General features: G+C 39.2%; 1 protein-coding gene across 1 annotated transcript; it reads left to right on the forward strand.

The window, feature by feature from the left end:
• Window positions 1–8,515: 8,515 nt before the first annotated feature.
• On the forward strand, window positions 8,516–12,941 carry LOC136473871 (MLO-like protein 1). The gene is made up of 14 exons (XM_066471509.1): window positions 8,516–8,825; window positions 8,942–8,999; window positions 9,145–9,359; window positions 10,023–10,139; window positions 10,222–10,273; window positions 10,386–10,477; window positions 10,583–10,657; window positions 10,753–10,841; window positions 10,948–10,997; window positions 11,187–11,227; window positions 11,437–11,646; window positions 11,901–11,968; window positions 12,047–12,107; window positions 12,362–12,941. The coding sequence occupies exons 1-14, from the start codon at window positions 8,685–8,687 to the stop codon at window positions 12,560–12,562; spliced, it is 1,470 nt and encodes a 489-aa protein (XP_066327606.1). The 5' UTR covers window positions 8,516–8,684; the 3' UTR covers window positions 12,563–12,941.
• The last annotated feature ends 8,278 nt before the right edge of the window (window positions 12,942–21,219 follow it).

Here is a 21,219-nt window from a genome sequence, read left to right on the forward strand (position 1 = left end):
CATGTGAGCTACATATTCCAAAAGGGAATGCCATAATTATGGTGGCTCTCGGTGTTTTTTCTCCTCTAGATCCTACCAAGACACTAAGAATCCATAGGGCAATAATACCACCTGGATATATTAGCGTCTCAGTGGATAGAGTTAACAAATATTTTAGTGATCTGGCTCTTGACATTCCAGGAGGTGACGGGGAGAAGACTCTAGGAGAAGCAGAGAAGACATTCATACTATGGCGCAAGCGCTACATCATTATTTCCGGGGTCTCTAGTTCACCGCCGCTTCCTCAACTACCAGACAATAGGTGCGGACAAAAGTGAATGAAACAATTTTTTCACTAATTTTCTATTGATATGCATGATTAATAATAATAATTTCATATACCAAATTATTCTTTTTTATACTCACACAGCAGGGCCTCCGCCAACCTAAGTCCAATTATTCAATCTCCAGATCATCATAGTGCTCCGAGCAATCAGGTGGCAACACCGCCACCACAGCCACCTCTAAGGAGGTCTCCAACGCCTCCAAGGAGGTCTCCAACGCCTCCAAGGAGGTCTCCAACGGCTGCCCGGACTCCCTTGATGACTAAGAAGAACTCCTAAAGAGATTCTCAAAGTACGTTATATAAATATATTCATATATTCACAATTTCTTTTATTGCTCATATATATAAGTAATCACGTGACCAACATATATATATATTAATACTTTTCCTTTAACTTTTATTGAAGACTCTATGGTTGAAGGAAAAAGTCATACGACGTGACCAACTGAAAGCAATTCAAGAGACCATAGCAGGATTTCTTAATGACTAGGTCTTAAACCCCGCCGGTGAGTTCTACAATGACGTGAACGAAACATGAAAGCCAAAGCAGATGGAGTGAATTTGTTGTCCTAAGGATATGATAGAATATACAATGCAAGCTTTATTTGTAATATATATACATATTATATGTACATAAAATAACATACAATATATGTATATGCATGTAATATATACGTTAGTTTCATACTTTAGTTTATACAAAATATTCGAACATTATAAGCGTGTAGAATACGTATATTATTAGCAGCGTAGAATGCGTATTCGAAAACCTATTCGAAAACCAAAATAAATCATCAATTGAAAATAGAAACAAAAAAAAAGAAAAAAAAGAAAACCTTTAGTCCCGGTTGGTAATACCAACCGGGACTAAAGGGCCGACCCACATGGCCAGGTCGGGAGGCCTCTTTAGCCCCGGTTAGTATTACCAACCGGGACTATCCTGAGCGAGAAATCGGGACTAAAGGAGGGACCATTTAGTCCCGCATTCGTGCTCCCAATTGGGAAACCGGGACTGAAGGGGTTTTCTAATAGAGAGTAAAGCTGGTGTTTGCTTTTTTTAAAATTAAAAAACCACTCGACAACACGTTCGTGGTCGTGTTTCCTGAGCAAGAGGTTAAAATTTTTTATTCATTTCCCAAATAAGGCCTCACACCGGACTCAATAACATGAATATCATTTTTCTACTCATTTTATTCTATATTTCAATCACTTGCAGTTCAAATTTGACTTATACAAAAAAATTCCTTAAAATTCAATAAATTAATTAAATATAGAAAATAGATCCAGAAATATACCAAATCATAACACGGAGTACTACATGTTGTATGTGGAGAGTAGAAAAAGTTTCAAGGTCAGAAGGGAAAAAGAACTTATTATTTCATGCAGTTATAGCTCAAATTCAATCTATATCAATTAAAATTATATAATCACACTTAATAAATTAAAATTATCAAACGGATCCAAAAAAATACCAAAATGTCACATGAATCAATCTATGTTCTCAATTGCCTATACAAAAAGTTTTGAAGTCAAACCCTAATTCGACCGTCACTTTGACTCCAAATCCTACCGAATCATTCTCAATGCTACGATTCTTCTTCTGAGATACTTCAGTTTGTAAACATCGTACATGACAGATTGTGTAAAACCTTCTCTATTTTTTACCATGGCCTTTCATGTATGATATCATGAGATCTTAACAAATCTTATGTTTTCAGACTTCGTTTGCTTTTTTTAGATTTTAAAAACCACTCGGCAACATGTTCGTGGTCGTGTTTCCTGTGCAAGAGGTTTAAATTTTTATTCATTTCCCGAAGAAGGCCTCACACCAGACTCAATAACATGAATATCATTTTTCTACTCATTTTATTGTATTATTTCAATCACTTTGCAGTTCGAATTTGACTTATACCAAAAAAATCCTTAAAATTCAATAAATTAATTAAATATAGAAAACAGATCCAGAAATATACCAAATCTTAACATGGAGTACTACATGTTGTATGTGGAGAGTTGAAAAAGTTTGAAGGTTAGAAGAGAAAAAAACTTATTATTTCATGCAGTTATAGCTCAAATTCAATCTATATCAATTAAAATCGTATAATCACACTTAATAAATTAAAATTATCAAATGAATCAAAAAATTACCAAAATATCACATGAATCAATCTATGTTCTCAATTGCCTATACAAAAAGTTTTGAAGTCAAACCCCAATTCGACCGTCACTTTGACTTCAAATCCTACCGAATCATTCTCAACGCTATGATTCTTCTTCTGAGATACTTTGGATTGTAAACATCGCACGTGACAGATTGTACGAAACCTTCTCAGTTTTTACCATGGCATCCACGTATGATATCATGAGATCCTAACAAATCTCATGTTTTTCAGACTTTGTTTGCTTTTTTTAGAATTTAAAAATCACTCGACAACACGTTCGTGGTCATGTATCCTGAGCAAGAGGTTCAAAATTTTTATTCATTTCTCGGATAAGGCCTCACACCGGACTCAATAACATGAATATCATTTTTCTACTCATTTTATTCTATTATTTCAATCACTTTGCAGTTCAAATTTGACTTATACCAAAAAATTCTTTGAAATTCAATAAATTAATTAAATATAGAAAACAGATCTAGACATAAACCAAATCTTAACATGGAGTACTACATGTTGTATGTGGAGAGTAGAAAAAGTTTCAAGGTCAGAAGAGAAAAAAACTTATTATTTCATGCAGTTATAGCTCAAATTCAATCTATATCAATTAAAATCATATAATCACACTTAATAAATTAAAATTATCAATCGGATCTAAAAATTTACCAAAATATCACATGAATCAATCTATGTTCTCTATTGCCTATACAAAAGTTTTGAAGTCAAGCCCCAATTCGACTGTCACTTTAACTCCAAATCCTACCGAATCATTCTCAACGCTACGATTCTTCTTCTGAGATACTTCGGTTTGTAAACACCGCGCATGAAAGATTGTGCAAAACCTTCTCAATTTTTTACCAGGGCCTCCACATATGATATCATGAGATCTTGACAAATCTCAAAATTTTTAGACTTCGTTTGTTTTTTTAGAATTTAAAAACCATTCGGCCACACATTCGTGGTTGTGTTTCCTGAACAAGATGTCTGAAATTTCATTTCATTTCCCGAATAAGGCCTCACACCAGACTCAATAACATGAATATCATTTTTCTAGTCATTTTATTCTATTATTTCAACACTTGCAGTTCAAATTTGACTTATACCAAAAATTCCTTGAAATTCAATAAATTAATTAAATATAGAAAATAGATTCAGAAATATATCAAATCTTAACATGGAGTACTACATATTGTATGTGGAGAGTAGAAAAAGTTTCAAGGTCAGAAGAGAAAAAAAACTTATTATTTCATGTAGTTATAACTCAAATTCAATCTATATCAATTAAAATCGTATAATCTCACTTAATAAATTTAAATTATCAAACGGATCCAAAAAATTACCAAAATATCACATAAATCAATCTATGTTCTCTATTGCCTATACAAAAAGTTTTGAAGTCAAACATCAATTCGACCGTCACTTTGACTCTAAATCCTACCAAATCATTTTCAACGCTACGATTCTTCTTCTGAGATACTTCGGTTTGTAAACATCACACTTGACAGATTGTGTGAAGTGTGAAACCTTCTCAATTTTTTACCATGGCCTCCATGTATGATATCATGAGATCTTGACAAATCTCATGATTTTTAGACTTCGTTTGCTTTTTCTAGAATTTAAAAACCATTCGGCCACATGTGTTGTGGTCGTGTTTCCTGAACAAGATGTCTAAAATTTCTTTTCATTTCCCGGGTAAGGCCTCACACTGGACTCAATAACATAAAAATTATTTTTCTACTCATTTTATTCTATTATTTTAGCACTTGTAGTTCAAATTTGACTTATACCAAAAAATTCCTTGAAATTCAATAAATTAATTAAATATAGAAAACAGATCCAGAAATATACCAAATCTTAACATGGAGTACTACATGTTGTATGTGGAGAGTAGAAAAAGTTTCAAGGTCAGAAGAGAAAAAGAACTTATTATTTCATGCAGTTATAGCTCAAATTCAATTTATATCAATTAAAATCGTATAATCGCACTTACTAAATTAAAATTATCAAACGGATAAAAAAAATTACCAAAATATCAAATGAATCAATTTATGTTCTCTATTGCCTATACAAAAAGTTTTGAAGTCAAACCCCAATTCGAGTGTCACTTTGACTCCAAATCCTACCGAATCATTCTCAACACTACGATTCTTCTTCTGAGATACTTCGGTTTGTAAACATCGCATGTGACAGATTGTGCGAAACCTTCTCAATTTTTTACCACGGCCTCCACATATGATATCATGAGATCTTGACAAATCTCATGATTTTCAGACTTCGTTTGTTTTTTAGAATTTAAAAATCATTCAGCCACACATTCGTGGTCGTGTTTCCTGAACAAGATCTTCAAAATTTCTTTTCATTTTCCGGGTAAGGCCTCACACCGGACTCAATAACATGAATATCATTTTTCTAGTCATTTTATTTTATTATTTGAATCAATTGCAGTTCAAATTTGACTTATACCAAAAAAATTCCTTGAAATTTAATAAATTAATTAAATATAGCAAATAGATCTATATCAAATCTTAATATGGAGTACCACATGTTGTATGTGGAGAGTAGAAAAAGTTTTAAGGTTAGAAGAGAAAAAAACTTATTTATTTGCTGAGTGCAAAAAAAAACACTCGAAAAAATTATTTCTTTGCCGAGTGCTAAAGAAAAACACTCGGCAAACTTACTTCCTTGCCGAGTGCTAAAGAAAAACACTCGGCAAACTTAATTGTCAAATTACACATCAACAACGTGATGTCGGAACTCAGGGTTGTGCTTTAGGGCAGTCTCACCGAGAGTTTCAAAATAGTTTCATTTTTATTTAATAGCGTGCCACGTATACATTTTTGATGACATGACAATGTTTTTATGAAGAGAGAGAAGTGAGTTTCGTGGGGATGAAACTCTATTGACACGATTACCAACTCTTTATGAGTTATAGAATTAAATATCTATGAAACTATGAAACGAAACTTCGTGTAATGAAACTCTCCACTCAGACTGGTTATCGAAACGATGCGGCTGCCCGTTTCAAGTTTCAACAATACTTCTGTTTTGAGTGGGTCTCAGTCCTGACGCGCGTGTAGTACAACCGAACAAAGATTTGACTGCTCAAGTCTCTCAAGACTTGGGGGGGGGGGGGGGGGGGGGGGGGGGGGGTGGTTAATAAACCAGGCCAAACACCATTGTTACTGGTACTTGATTATTGGTGGCTATATAGTAGCTAGTACTATAGAAAGTAGCCGGTGTATGTTAGTATGTATACCTCGTCGTCCTTCTCAGTTCTCATCGACGACGTACACGTCGCGCGACGCGGTGCCTGATGACTGATGAGCCACCAACCCCTGGACAGTGGACACCGCGGGGTGTCCGCGTCCGATCGACGATTGTCTCTGCACTGCAGTGCTGCACGCTCCAGAACGCACGCGCCATTTTCTTTGTCCCTCTCTTGTTCATTTCCTACGCCCGCACCAGTCAAGTCCGCTGCTGAATTCTGCTTGCCGATGCAACTAGTCAGCAACGGCTTGCTTGCAACCAGCCGCGTAGTTGCATACTTGCAGTGTTTTGTCTCGGACCGTCGTAGCTAGTTAGCTAGCTGACGGTCAAGGCACGGGGTTTTTATGTATGTATCTCTCGTCTCAATCGTCTGATACAGCGGGCTCGATCACCTTGTGCGACGTGCTATCCAACTTGTTGCCTTTTCAACTGTACCTTTTGTTCCTTTCTGGTCGATCAGCTGCCATGCATCTGCAGTGGTTTTGATGACCAGTTCATCGAGTGGTATAATTTTTCCAAGTCTGGGATGGCACAGGAGCCCACACTTGTTCCGACGATCGATGTCTTATCTCTTGAGCTGAAGACGACGTCGACGACTATCCATCCATTTGCTCATATTAGTATTTCTTTCCCTACTAACTAGACAAATCCGGAGAAAGGTACCCTGACGTGTTGCACTGTGTTGCCTCGCACATACATAGTATCAGACTTGAGTGGCAGATCTAACAACTGGGTTCGTTCGTTAGGTTAGACAGACATGCTCTTCACCAGAAGCACCTGCACGACAGCGACCCGGCTTTCAAGTTTGATCGAACAGAGGTCCTGTGTTCCTTGGTCTGCCTGTGTGCAGAGTCCAGACGTACGAGAGCTGATCTCCTGATTGATCAACACGAAGAGAAACGGAAACCCAAGCACTACTCGTACTCGATCTGAACCATCTCTTATCTGATCATATTTCAATTCCACACGGGGTTAATTGTCGCTTAATTGGTCCGTCCATGTTTTTTATCCATCGCCGCGTCATATTATCAGCACGCAGGGGCTAGGGCTAGCGAGGTTAGCCCGTCTCCAACGGGAACAGCACGCCGGTCTCTTGACGCTTCTGTGTGCATGCGGACGGACATTGCATTGGAGGCTAGCAACAAAAAAGGACAGAATAATGAAAATCGTACTACATGAGCTAGACTGCTAGGGGGCTATATATGTGGAGCAGGTTCGATCTGCTGGCTCACCGTTGAGTTGAACGGGAGAATATAAGGGCAGTCCCAATGGTGCATTGATGATGGTTTCTATCCTTATTAAATGACTTCCACGTAGGTAAAACGTTGACATGGCAACGTGATTCATAAAGAAAGAGAGCAAAAATCATAGAAATGGTTTCTTCATGAAGAAATCAGGTCTACTCTTGACCCAATGCACCAAAAAATCATGAAATCGCCATTGGGGAGAAACCACCAGTTTCTAGGGAGCTCGTGTCGCACTCCCATTGGAGGAAGAAGATAGAGTTGGGAGAGAGAAAGAGAAAATAATTATTACTCATAGAAACCATAGGTTGAAAAGTAGTACTTTTTTGGTGCAGTATCCTATGTTATAGAAACTACTAGTTTTTTTCATTGGGACTGCCCTAACTAACTCAGTCTTCGTTGATTAATAACAAGACAAAATACATGTTCTAATGGAAAAAGTCTACTTAACCCCCCACCTTTCATACTTGGTCTACTTCACCCCCAACTATGAAACCGTCTGTTTTACCCCTGAATTTTCTAAAACCGTCTATTTTACCACCTGGGCGGTTTTCAGCGGCGGTTTTACTACGGTAACAGCGGTCTGCTACAGTGCCGGTGGGTTTGAATTTTCTTTTTTTTTATTTTCGGTAAATTTTTGAAAAATCATAGTAAATCATAGAAAAATCATAAAATGAAAAATCTAATTTTATTGGACTCCACATGAGTAGATCTACATAGTGAATATATAATACGGTATGCTTTAGTACAAATTTTTTTTGTAGCTTTAGATTAATTGGAAAATCCAATTTTGTCTGTAATTAATTAGAATTTATCTATAACTAAGTTATACATAGTCCAATGAGTACGAAATTTTTACTGTAGTTCAAGCATATAATAATTAGCGTACCATAAAAATTTCACCACAATTGGACCATAGAAGCTGCAGCTATGAATTATTCCAATTAATTATAGACAAAATTAGATTTTCTAATTAATCTAAGGCTACAGTAAAAATTTTGTACTAAAGCATACCGTATTATATATTTACTATGTAGATCTACTCATGTGGAGTCCAACAAAATTAGATTTTTTATTTTATGATTTTTCTATGATTTACTGTGATTTTTCAAAGATTCAACGAAAATAAAAAAAGGAAATTTAAACCCACCACTACTGTAGCAAACCCACCGTTACTGTGGCAAAACCGCTGTCAAAAACCGCCCAGGGGTAAAATAGACGGTTTTAGAAAGTTCAGGGGGGGGTAAAACAAACGGTTTCACAGTTGGGGGGTGAAGTAGACCAAGTATGAAAGGTAAGGGTTAAGTAGACTTTTTCCATGTTCTAATCGGTTGTTGGCAGCAATTTTGTTCATATATGTATGCGCATGCATTATTGCCCAGTAAAATACAGGAAGGTCTCAAGATATTTCATGCTGTTGTTTCTTTCTTGGACTATTAGTAGTCAAACTTGAGACTGGCCAATATATAAGAAGAGGCAGCCCATTCATTCAATCATATCCATGCGCACCACTTCTGTGCGTGACGAATACCAGTCTGGCCCGCCCGTTTGACATTGCTGCCCAAGATAAGGCGTAAATAATTAAGGGGACGGAATAAGTTTAAGAAGCACCGCAGGTACGGTGGCATAGGTGTGATTGAAATCCGCCAAGGACCTGCCTGCTGCGGAGCTGGGTGGGCTTCGGCGGCCATGGCCGGCGGCGGCGCCAAAGCCGACGGCGCGGAGGAGATAACGCTGGAGCACACGCCCACGTGGATCGTCGCCTCCGTATGCTCCATCATCGTCGTCATCTCCCTGCTTTTCGAGCGACTGCTCCACCGCCTCGGCAAGGTACGTCCGTCCACCGCCGGTCACATGCATGGATCGTCGTCCGATCTAATCATCTGTCTGATTGAGCTTTATGCATGTGTATATGAACTCTTCTTCTTGCATGATCATATATGCAGAGGCTAACAAAAGGCCGCCGGAAGCCACTGTATGATGCCCTCCTCAAGGTCAAAGAAGGTTTGTTCCACATCTACTACCAGGCTACCAGCATCATCATGTTCATGCATGCTTGTGTTTCTCTGCTTGTGCTGAGTTGCTGACCGGTCATCGTGCCTAACGCCGACTTGCGTCTTGTGCTGATGGCCATACGAAACGAACGCAGAGCTGATGCTGCTGGGGTTCATCTCCCTGCTGCTCAACGTGTTCCAGGGTGCCACGCAGAAGATATGCGTCCGGGAGAGCCTGATGCACCACCTCTTGCCCTGCTCGCTCCCCGCCGCCAACGCCGTCAAGACCACCGCGCACTTCGTGCTCGCCGGCGGCACGAGGAGGCTCCTGGCGGGAGGAGGCGCTTCCAGTGACTACTGCCTCAGCAAGGTGCGTGTGCGTACTGCGTAGCGCTGCCGTAGCGTATTTGCTTTGCATTACTGGGTTTGCCGGACCCCCGGCCCAGACGGAACGGAAGGGAAGGGAAGTCCACGGCCGGCACCGTACCGGCGTTTACTGGAATCTGGAAGCGATCAAATCTACTACTACCGGCGTTTACCGGCTCACCAGCTTCCGTCTCACCTTCTTGTTGTTGACCATGCATGTTTTAATTTAAAATTGGTTTGGTACTCTCTTCATCAATAAAATAATCAATTGGATCGTGATGTCAAAAAAATTAATAAATTCAGTTATGTGAACTTTACAGTCATCATCCACTTATTTTTAATGGCGAGTTTAGTATTTAGGACATTTTGAAATGATAATATCAATACATTTATTTATCTCGAAAAGTAAGTTTATAATAATGCAATTTTCTGAATGTTCTTTTTTTAATTAGGAAAAGTAGTTTTCCGAATGCTGCTTACAAACGATATAATATACATTTATTTATATCGAAAAGTAAGTTTATAATAATGCAATTTTCCAAATGTTCTTTTTTTTAGGAAAAGCAGTTTTCCAAATGTTGCTTACAAACGATATAATATACTGTCATTTTACTTATGGTTGCCCTTCACCTTTCATAACATGCTTGTATTCTATCATATTCTACAGGGCAAAGTTCCAATTCTTTCGATAACTGCCATTCATGAGTTGCACATATTTATCTTCGTCTTGGCAGTCACGCATGTGGTTCTCAGTGCTGTTACAATTATTCTTGGAATCACACAGGTATGGAAAATGTGAAGCTTTGTGTTCAAAATGTACTATCACAATATTCTTTTTCTAAATATTTTGTTCATTCTATCTTTAGACAAGAAATTGGAAATATTGGGAGGAGAAGATCCAGCAAAACGATGATAGTGGTATACACATATATATACTGCCTAGTTTAGCAAGTTCGCTACATTTTTTTATTATATTAATTTATATATAAACTGTTTGTTTATAATGTGTTGTCGGGGCCAAATTTTGTAGCTCCTCAAATGATCAAGCATGTGCAAGAATTCAAATTTATTAAAAGTCACTTCAGAGGTCATGGAAAACGATGGGAAATATTCGGTTGGCTGGTATATATCTTCCATGCTTCCCATGTATTTTTCAAAAAGTTAGCGCGTAATTTATGTTGTTAGCATCAGTTCATACAAAATAATATTGTTTACACTTTACTCCAGCGCTCTTTTTTCAAACAATTCTATGGGTCAGTCACTGAGGAGGACTATACAACCCTGCGACTTGGCTTCATCATGGTAGCCTGACATATATACAACTTCATACAGATTTCCTAATTTATTCATTTTGTAAATATAGAAGAGTTTACGTTTTTCTTGTCCGTTTTTGGTAGAAACACTGCAGGGGACATCCAAAATTCAACTTTTATAATTATATGAATAGAGCATTGGAAGTGGATTTCAAGAAAGTCGTTGGCATAAGGTAAACAACTGAAGCCACTATGTTGATATCCATATTGTTCACATAGTCTCTTAATAATAAAAAACATCATAATTGATGAATAAATGTATATGTGTTTTTGTCACAGCTGGTACCTTTGGGCTATGCTAATGATATTCTTGCTACTTAATGTTCATGGTATGTTTCTAAGCTCAATGAGTATTGCTTAAAATTTTTACACTTATGCATAAATAAGTTATGATACTGGTGGTGGATTGTTGTCATATACCTATATGGCTGCATCACGTACATCTCATTTAACTTTTATATTAAATGAAATGTCTTACGTGAAAGACTAACACTACTCTTTTATTGTTGTCATCATAGGATGGTACGTCTACATTTGGATAACAGTAGTCCCATTCATTGTAAGTAAACAACTCGTGTGTCATAAAGATAGAAATTTAAAAGCATTTGCACCTACTGTTTTTATTTGTTGGACCTACAGAAATATAAATAATACATATTATTGCATTTTTGTAGTAAAATTGTTTCACAACAAATATATCTACTGTATAAAGTTCCATGTCACTAATAAATCATGACATATATATTGGTTGTGTTTTATTCCATACAGTTGCTACTTGTGCTCGGAAGTAAGATGGAGCATATTATCACGGAGTTGGCTTTAGAGGTTACCCAAAAGCATACGGCAATACAAGGGGTTTTAGTTGTAACTCCTTCAGATGAACTCTTTTGGTTCCACCGTCCTAAACTAGTCCTTCTCTTGATTCATATCATCTTGTTCCAAAATGCATTTGAAATTGCATTGTTCTTTTGGTTGTGGGTAAGAACAATAAGCCATTTTCCTTTTTTTCACCCTACAAATGTCTACTGGTTTTTTTGAAACAATTCATAGTTACATCATGGACTGTTATTAGATAAAAAATATATGTCATCATGATAAAATCAAATCGACACCCAAACATATAGAACATAATACCAAACTGCTACATGTTTCATTTAGTTTAGGATATTCTATGTATGTTTTCGATAATATGTATAAAACAAGCTCGACTTAACACTCACCAAACCTTGCAGGTAACATATGGGTTTAATTCCTGCATTTTGGGAAAACCGGCATATGTTATTACTCGTGTGGTGCTAAGGTAACCTACAATATTTGTCAATTATGCCATTTTAAACTTTCGAGGAAGCAGGCATTCATGTTACGTATGCATTTTCAGTGTCATCAGCCAACTCCTATGTGGATACAGCACCCTACCTCTCTATGCTCTCATCTCTCAGGTAAGTTGGCTAAACTTAGCTTCATATTGAACTCATTTTGTTTAGGCACCTTTTGGTAATTTATTTTAACTTATGGACTAGCCAATTTAAACAATACATAAATTAGTTAAGTAAAAAAAGCAAAATGATTATTATAAAGTGCACATCAATATGGTAATATATTCCATTTTAATTTGTTTGGTTCAACTATTAGCATAATACTACAATCATACTCTTAGTTTGATGCTAATGTTCAATGTTTTGCACTAATGAAGATGGGAAGTTCTTTCAAGAAGGCGATCTTCGATGATAATATCTCCCAAGGCCTTACCAATTGGGCAGAAAATGCTAGGAGGCGTAATAGAATGCCAACAACAAGTGTTGGTGACAATTCACCTATTGCTGAGGGAATTCAAATGTCAAATATGACACGAAGAGAATCAGCAATGGAACAAGGAACCACAAGGTTGATCTAAGTCCGAGCGTAGCTCAGCTGGTTGGGTTTCCTTGTGGTGGAACCTGCCCACTAGGGTTCAAGTCCCCGACTTGACACTGAGTGCTCATATTTTCCTGGATTTATTCTAGGATTTAACAACGCTATTCTTTCAGTGGTGAATTCAGTCAATCTCGAGATTTGCCGGTCCAACTCAGTTCTTCGGATATGCTCATAGGGGTAGGGTATGCGTGCGTGTGTTCATAGAGGTGAGTGTGCGCTCGTATCTGTAACTAGATCTCGCAAAAAATATATGAATGTACATGCTAGTGAATAATGTACAGATATTTACAAGCATTACGATTTATTTTTTGATGTTGTCGTATGCAATTTTTTAGTTGCATCTCTAGAATACCATGACTTCAGGGAAAAACCACCCAATGTTCTTTACTCATTTTAGTGGCACTAATACTACTAGGAATATCCACTTATATGACAAAAATTTTAATGACGAATCCAAAATCGTCATAAAAATCGCTTTTTATGATGAAAATTTCGATTTCGTCGTTGATCACTGTGATGAACCTCGAACCCCCTTATCTATGACGAAATCAGGGTATCGTAAAAAAAGGTCACAGAACAGCACATGATTTCGTCACAGATCACTCACATGACTGTTCCTACTCGTCTGTGACGATCTTATTCATAACTATGACGAACAGGCTTCGTCATTTTATTAATTACTAATCTGTGACGACAATATTCGATCTGTAATGATGACACTTCGTCATAGATCTCCACGTGGTACCTTCTCTATCCGACGTGTACCTGTGGGACCTGCAGTTACTCATCCGTGACGCTTGCAGTTCATCATAAAAGTCTCCGCTCAATCCTTTCTCCATGCGACGTGTACGTATGGGACCCTTCTCCATCCGACCTATGGGACCCAACCTGTGGAGCCTTTCTCCATGTCCATTCAGACCAGTGGGACCCGATGGCTTGTGTGTCACTTGTGCTTGTGGACCCTTCTCCATCCGACTTGTGGGACCCGACTGACACCTTTCACCATCTCCATCCGACCTGTGGGACCTGACGGTTTACGTGTCACGTGTACCTATGGGACCATCTGACCTTTGGGACCTAATGACTTATGTGTCACGTGTATCTATGGGACCTTTCTCCATCTCCATCCAACCTGTCGGACCCTACGGCTTGCGTGCCACTTGTTGCCGCCGGGGTTTAATAAATTCAAACTAAAAAAACATGAGACCTGGGAGTCGAACCCGGGACCCTAGAGCAAGGAATAGACCGTCTTCACCATTGCGCTAGACGACTGGTTATGTTGACATGTATTTGGAGTAGTATATGTTCTCTGTGTGGACATGTTGACTTATATATTGGATATATCCCTATCCCCTGTAAGTAGGAAACAAATCTATGACCGTTGGACTTGCGATGGCTGCAGTGGCGGCGGACAACAGAGGATCCCCAGTGTGCTGTGGTGGCTCAGGCTTCCTTTTGGAGGCTAGGCGGTGGGTCTTCCTGGTGGAGCATGGCGGCATTGGCAGTCCATGTCCATCGTGTGCCGTGGTAGAGGCGACAGATCCGATCCGTAGGTCTCCTTTCTCACCTTTTTCTGTTCGCTTCACTATTTTGGTCCTTGCTTGAACATGAGGTATACAAGAAACATTCTAGCATTGGAGATCTAGGTTAGGCCAATGATATGATGATGAAAAGAACTAGAAGGTGACACTGGTTGGTTTTCTGCCGATCGCATGTCCCTTGCAGATCTATCTAGGCAAACAAATAGGCCCTTCGCTTCTACCTTAAACTATTTTTTCTATCCAGTGCTTGCTTGATTCTATATTTCTGTTTCGTATGCTCAAGTGCCACCTAGTGAGTCCTTATGGTATTTTGAACTTGTAACATATCTGAGGCCACATTTTTGTGCCAATGATGTATTCATGGTTGTTGGATGTATTAGGATGCAGCTCATATGTTTGCTTTCTGTGTCTTCTCCTTGTTGACAACCAAGTTATCCATTTGGTTCCAAACAAGATGAAGGACATCGAAAGCAAATCAATGCTTTGTGTCCATCATTCACATGACTGAGGCCACTAATTAATGTCTAAGATGCACATGTTGGTACTGATGCCAATGATGATCACTACTACTTGTTCACTTACAATATACTTGTGAAAACTAAGGCAGCCTATTCAGGTTGTGCAGATTTGAGATGAGTCATCTCTGCTATGTTGTGTTCGATGGCCATGAGCCAGGAGTTTACTACAACTGGCCTGACTATCATAGACAAGTTCATAGGTTTCATGGTGCTTGTTATAAAAAGTACAACTCTTATGAAGAAGGAATTGTTGCCTTTAAGTTAAGAACCAACTCAAATCTAGCCTTAACTGATGATTATGACTTCTATCTTTAAAACCCAATAGCTGCTCCACCCTCTTCGTCTTTCAAAACTATTGTAATTGTAGTCCTCTTAATCTTTGTCTGTATCCTATGGAAGAAGCTCTGAGCTTGTGTACTGATTGTAAGTGTGGTGGTTAGACTTGATTTAGCTAGAATTGTAATGGTTATAGCTCCATTAACTGCTACTATAGTTTGAGTTATATATCTATGTGGTGCTACTCTAAATTTAGATGAGGTCGTACCATGAATACTGTTAATGGTTGTTAAAGTTGCACTTTGGTATGAGTTGTGGACTTCATTGATGGATCTTTTTTGGATTATTTTCCTCCTCAGTGATCTCATTACTAAGCACGCTCTTATTCTACTGCATGCACACGACAAAATGGAGGAGGCCCCCAACAAGAGGAACGCACTGGCCAGCCTCATGGATGATGTCTTTGTCAAGATCCTTCGCCGCCTCTCTGCCCATTCATTGTTCTGTTGCAAATGTGTCTGTCGCTCCTAGAGACACCTCATCTCGAACAACCATAAGTTGATGCCCTAGACTGTGGCTGACTTCTTCTATGATGGAATCTATGGCCAAAGAAACTTCACCAGCATCATCAGGTGTTTACCCCTCCTTGTCCTTCTTGCCCTTCACCATGAACAATGTAGCTGTCTTAGATTGCTGCAACAGCCTCATCCTATGCTGGTGCCTTGGAACTGATAGATACTGCTATGTCGTCTGTAATATGGCAACCCAGGAGTTGAAGGTACTGTCACCTAGAATCCATTCTGTTGGTGAGGCTCGATTGGTGTTCGATCCGATAGCTTCCATGCACTTCCATGTGTTTGAATATATGGAGGAGGATTGTTAGTGTGTGGGTGTGGACATCTACTCATCTAAAACTGCAGCATAGATCTTTAAGAAATCTAAATGGGGTGAGGAGGCTGAGTGAACATTGTTAAAATCAGCAACTGTGTTTCTTAATGGTTGTCTGCACTATATTGGGTTCTGTGAGGGTTACCATCTTATACTGCTGTGGATATGGAGGGAAAGGCATGGAGGAAAATTCCTAACTAGCCGCATGGTTTTTCTCGCTCCATCCATCAAGCATAGGGTCACTTGTGTCAATGTACTATTGGTGGTCGTAATATGTCTAAGCTTTTGATCCGGATCCTTGAAGACTATGGTACTAATAATAAATGGACATTGAAGCATACTATCAGCCTACGTAAGTTGTTTAGAAAGACTAAGAAACAAATGGGTTACTTTGATTTGGAGTCATGCTACACAGCGGTTATAGTTCACCCAGAATAGAATTTGGTTTCCTTTGTTGGGGTTGGGGTGGAAAGAGCCGTCATCACATATAACATGGACATCAGAAAAGTTCATGTCATCCCTACACATTACATTCTGTATGGTAGACGTGACATCCTGCCAGAAATCATCGGCAGACCTTACTATCTTCCCTATGTTCCCTTGTTCTCGGAGTTGGAGTCATTAGCAAAGTAGTAAATAAAGCAACATTTGATGTATCTCTCTGTCATGACATGTTTAAATGGATCAATGTTGTTTGATTGACTATGGACATGTTAATTTCCTCTTGGATGGATGTTGTCATTATTTTGCAGCAACTTTAACTTATTTGTAATATAAACTAATGTGTGTGCAGTGTGTCAAACGCATTCAAATGTACAGAGGTCGGACTTTCTTGCATGTGCAGTAACATTTCAACACCAATGGCTCCTCTTTGTTCCCCAAAAAAACACCAATGGCTCCTCTGTAGTAGTGATATATTAACCGCAGCGATCTCTTCCACAACTCTGCTTGTTTTCCTTCCTTCCCCGAGCCCTCCCATTTCCACTGCAGATCTAAAAATTGCTAGGAACGTGCGGTTGCCTTCTCCAAACCTACTTCACTCTTAGCCACTGCCATGGTGAAGGGTGAGTCTTCTGCGAAGCACGCATGGGAGGGGGATGACGCCGTGCCCATGGTGAAGGAGGATGACGCCGTGCCTATGGTGAATCAAGATGAAGCTCTGGTGGACCCCTTTGGAGATAGAGACAATTGGACTGTTGGCCAACCGCATCACCGCTGATGAGCAAAAGGGCCTCATGGCTATAGAGGAGGATGACGACGACATTGATACCAATGACAAGGACAAGGATGAGGACAGTGCTACCGATAATGAGTAGAGGAGTAAATAAAGTTCCTTTTGATATATCTCACGTTGCATTTGATGTATCTTCCTTATGTTGGGAGTACAGATGGAGTACATGTTGTTACTCTTTCCTTATGTTGTTACTCTTCCTTATGTATCTTCCCTTGTATTTTATGTCAGACACGTTCAAATGTACAGAGATTTTGATTTGTGAAGTCTGATTTGCATGTTTGTGTTTACTTTTGTTGAACTTTGTATTAGGTGGGTTAAGCTCTGTTGACCATGGTGTAGATCAGGTCCTTTGGTCAATTGGTAGCTGATTTCTAGCCCTTGTTTGTTGGTTTTGCCTGCAGGTTTCTTCCTGATACTCTTTCTGATCTATAGTATGGTAAACATGCATAACAGAATTCATTCGATCAAGTCTTGCGTCGATGTAATGCCTAACAGAGGAGCCACATAACTATTCAAATTTTACAACACACGCAAAAAGTTCAAGCATCGTAAATTTGACCGAGCCGGACACATCTCATGTTATACAGGGAAACATATTTTGTACGAATACATTCGTTGAATCCCTAAAGGAACAAATAAAATTGAAACTAGTTACATGTCTGGCCCATTCAAATTTATGTTGCTCGGACTATCAGGCGAGCAAACGGTTTACAAGAAACAAGCAAACGGCATTTCATCAAATATACTTGAGGGATGTGGTCAGGGGAAAAGTTGTGATTGTTTGTTGTAGAGTACACATCCGTGGTATGGTAACTAGTTGCCATCTGTAAGCATGATTTTGGTTAGTGTCAATCGACGAAGGGGAAAGCCACAGATGACTACTACTACTACTAATACGAATGTTGTGACCGAGTGCACTTCGTACGCAATAGTTTTACTCATAGCTCTGTACTATATAGTGTCTGACAAGATCAAATGTGCCGCATTTGGACTTTCTTGCAAGCACGGTAAAATATGAGAATGAAGCGAATGCGGCAGGAAAGCTGGACACAAGAAGTGAATCAAGAAAAAGAGCTTTTGACCACCATGACACGCTTGAGACTTGAATGCCTGGTGCAGTTGTGATAGGTCTTTTCTGTACTTATTTCACTCCAATCCATGCAGTCATGATAGTCGAGGGGTAGACTGATTGCTACGGCACTCTACTATCCTACGAGATCAAATACACAGCGGCTAGACTTTCTTGCGTTTGCAGTAAAAGTCAACAACTTTGGTTCCTCCGTTCTGCATTAGATCAAGGCGAGACTTGTTCAGATGAACTCCTCGCTGCATGGTTCTTTCAAGTTCAACAAATTTTATCAAAGACACAAGTTGGCTTTAACAAAGATCAAAGGCACTCATGAATGTTTAGCAAATTAAGTTTAGATCAAAGACAACTAGAAAGAAATCTGCAGTGAAAAGAAACTAGCTACAAAATGACCAAACGACCTGAGCTACGCCACGCTTCAATAGAGTTTAACCCACCTAATACAAAGTGCAGCAAAAGTTCACACAAACATGCATGCAAATAAGAGTTCACATATTTGCAAGGGCGTCCCAGCAGATCAAACCTAGTCATGAGTACTAGTACTACTGGTACGTCCCACAGATCAAGGGTTGTTGACGGTAGTTAACAACCATTATAAACCATCAATATAACATGAATAAGGGCATAAATATGATCACCAACAAAGATCTAGGGATTTAAACTAATAAATTCCTATAAGTTTTGCTGAATCTGTATTTTCTGCAAGGTTTAACCAGAAGGTCGTAAAGGTGGACCTATATGTCAGATTTAATTGCACTTATTCACCACGAAACGGAGACTAGAAGGTTCTAGAGGACACTAGAGGCACCACGCCAAGGTAGAGAGGCAGAGGCTGCCAGGTGGGGCCACCCAGCCCCACCTGTAGGCCACCCGACCCCTAGGGCCCCTATCAGCCTTCGTGTTGCAATGTCGGTTCTCCATCGCCTCCTAGGTTGCATCTACGTAGTTCCTTAAGTCGGTTTGATCCAAGGGCTCACTGTTTGATGCTCTGGCTATATATATTAGCCCCTACCACCCCCCTGAGGCATCAAGTCATTTGAGAAGACATAAACCCTAATCATCGTCAGAGCTCCACCATATTTTAGGGCATAGCTAGTTAGGTTAGATCTAGAGGGAGGCAAGCAGGCTTCGCTTGGATTCTTGATTGTGTCAAGAGCGTGGTTTGGTATAATCATTGTATCCCCTCTCTTTTATATCTCCATTATTTTTATATGTTTGCTATAGTTGCTATGACAATATTAGTATTCATCTTTTTCATGTTCTTTGTTATAATGTTCATCGTCTACTTTGATTATATACTTAATATAGCTAGTTTATCATTATGTTTATGGATAAGTTTGCAAAGCACTCGCTCCAAAGTACATGGGGTGAAGTGGTCAACATTGTGTAAGCGTGGTGCTTATATGTTGCTTACCTACGAATACACCCTATATTTTGGGCCATGTGATAGATCGCAGATGTGACACTCCCTGTTGAGTCCTTTGTAGTCCATTCCCCAAATATAGGTATACAAGTAGGATCTAGTTATGAAGAAAGACAAGCTCTGTTCTTAATCTTCCTTAGTAATATCCCTTATGTGTAGATATAAGATGATCTTAGCCATGATTACTAGGTGTAATTACACTAATCAATGTATGCTTTGACTTGTAATTAAGAATGACTTAGGAATTATTCCTCTAATATTCTACCTGACCATGCTAATGCCATAGAAAGGAGTACTCCTGAGTGATTTATCATTATTGATGATCAATACTTATCATATATATATATATATATATATATATATATATATATATATATATATATCTTAATCCTATGACTTACCCCTGTTATGTGTAGAATATTGGTTATGGTTTACTTCTCCATCAATGATATAAGTTATCAATATATGTCCATGCTAGAACTTCCCTATGGTAAAATATAAATAACGATACCTAGAATACTCCCGGGTGAAGTGCTATAATGGTATAATTATCTGTGTGCTTATAGATTTCTTTTCATTCATACATCTTTATATTCTTTCTAGTCACATAAAATGATAAATAACTACTTAGTATCATTCTAGTAGTGATGCTAGGTAGTACCAACAAGCATCTCTGGCACCATCACTAGGGATGAAAAACTAGTAAAGTAATGTTAGGAGATGTAGGTAATTAATAGGTGGCTTCTAAAACAAGTGATAAGTTAATAAATACCAAGAAGGGTCAAGGCGGGCGTGCACGATCTATTCCACATCCACCTTCGCTAAGACGGCGTTGGTGGCCGGCTCAAAACATGAACAGTGTACGATGATGATCCACCTCCAAAGGGGGAACTGGCGGGTGAGAGACCACGCTGACGAGAGGTCCATCTGTCGGTGGAGGATTGCTGGCGTGGAAGGCCTCCGGGGCCTCCCCATCAATAGACAACCTCATTGGCTCCACCATGGTCCTAGTAGGAGGCATCGGTGGCATAGTAGGGTGGAAGGCAAAAGCTTTAGGATGGAATCGGGAGCTCTGGAGAGATAAGGCAGCAGGTGTATAATCTTCCCTCTCGCCCCTTGTCTCTGGTGCTATAGTTTGGGGACGTCGACCACCCCACACCCGAGACGTTTGCGTGGGTGGACGGTGGGGCTTTACCCCGTCACGTCAATGCGACGGGCCGAAAGTGATGTCCCCTGCTGTAACAGGCTGCTAACGCCACCCACGCGCGTGTGCCTACATGAGAATGCAGGACCACGTCATTCGGGTAGTCAAGGTTTTAGATGGCCAGACCTTGTGTGATTCTGTGAAGTATAAAAATTCTGAATAAAATAATCTTTGATGCATGGTTCTTGCAAGTTCAAATCTTATCAAATACACAAAAATAAGATGAGTTGGGTTCAACACAGATCAAAGCCACTCCATAGGCAATAGTTTTACTCACAGCTCTGTACTATATTGTGTCTGATAAGATGAAATGTGCCGCATCAAACTTTCTTATGAGCATAGTAAAATATTAGAGTGAAGCGAATGCGGTAGGAAAGCTGGACACAAGAAGTGAATCGAGAAAAAGAGCTTCTGACACGCTTGAGACTTGAATGCCTGGTGCAGTTGTGATAGGTCTTTTCTATAC

Source organism: Miscanthus floridulus, chromosome 8 (assembly GCF_019320115.1).
Source record: "Miscanthus floridulus cultivar M001 chromosome 8, ASM1932011v1, whole genome shotgun sequence".
Lineage (NCBI taxonomy): Eukaryota > Viridiplantae > Streptophyta > Magnoliopsida > Poales > Poaceae > Miscanthus > Miscanthus floridulus.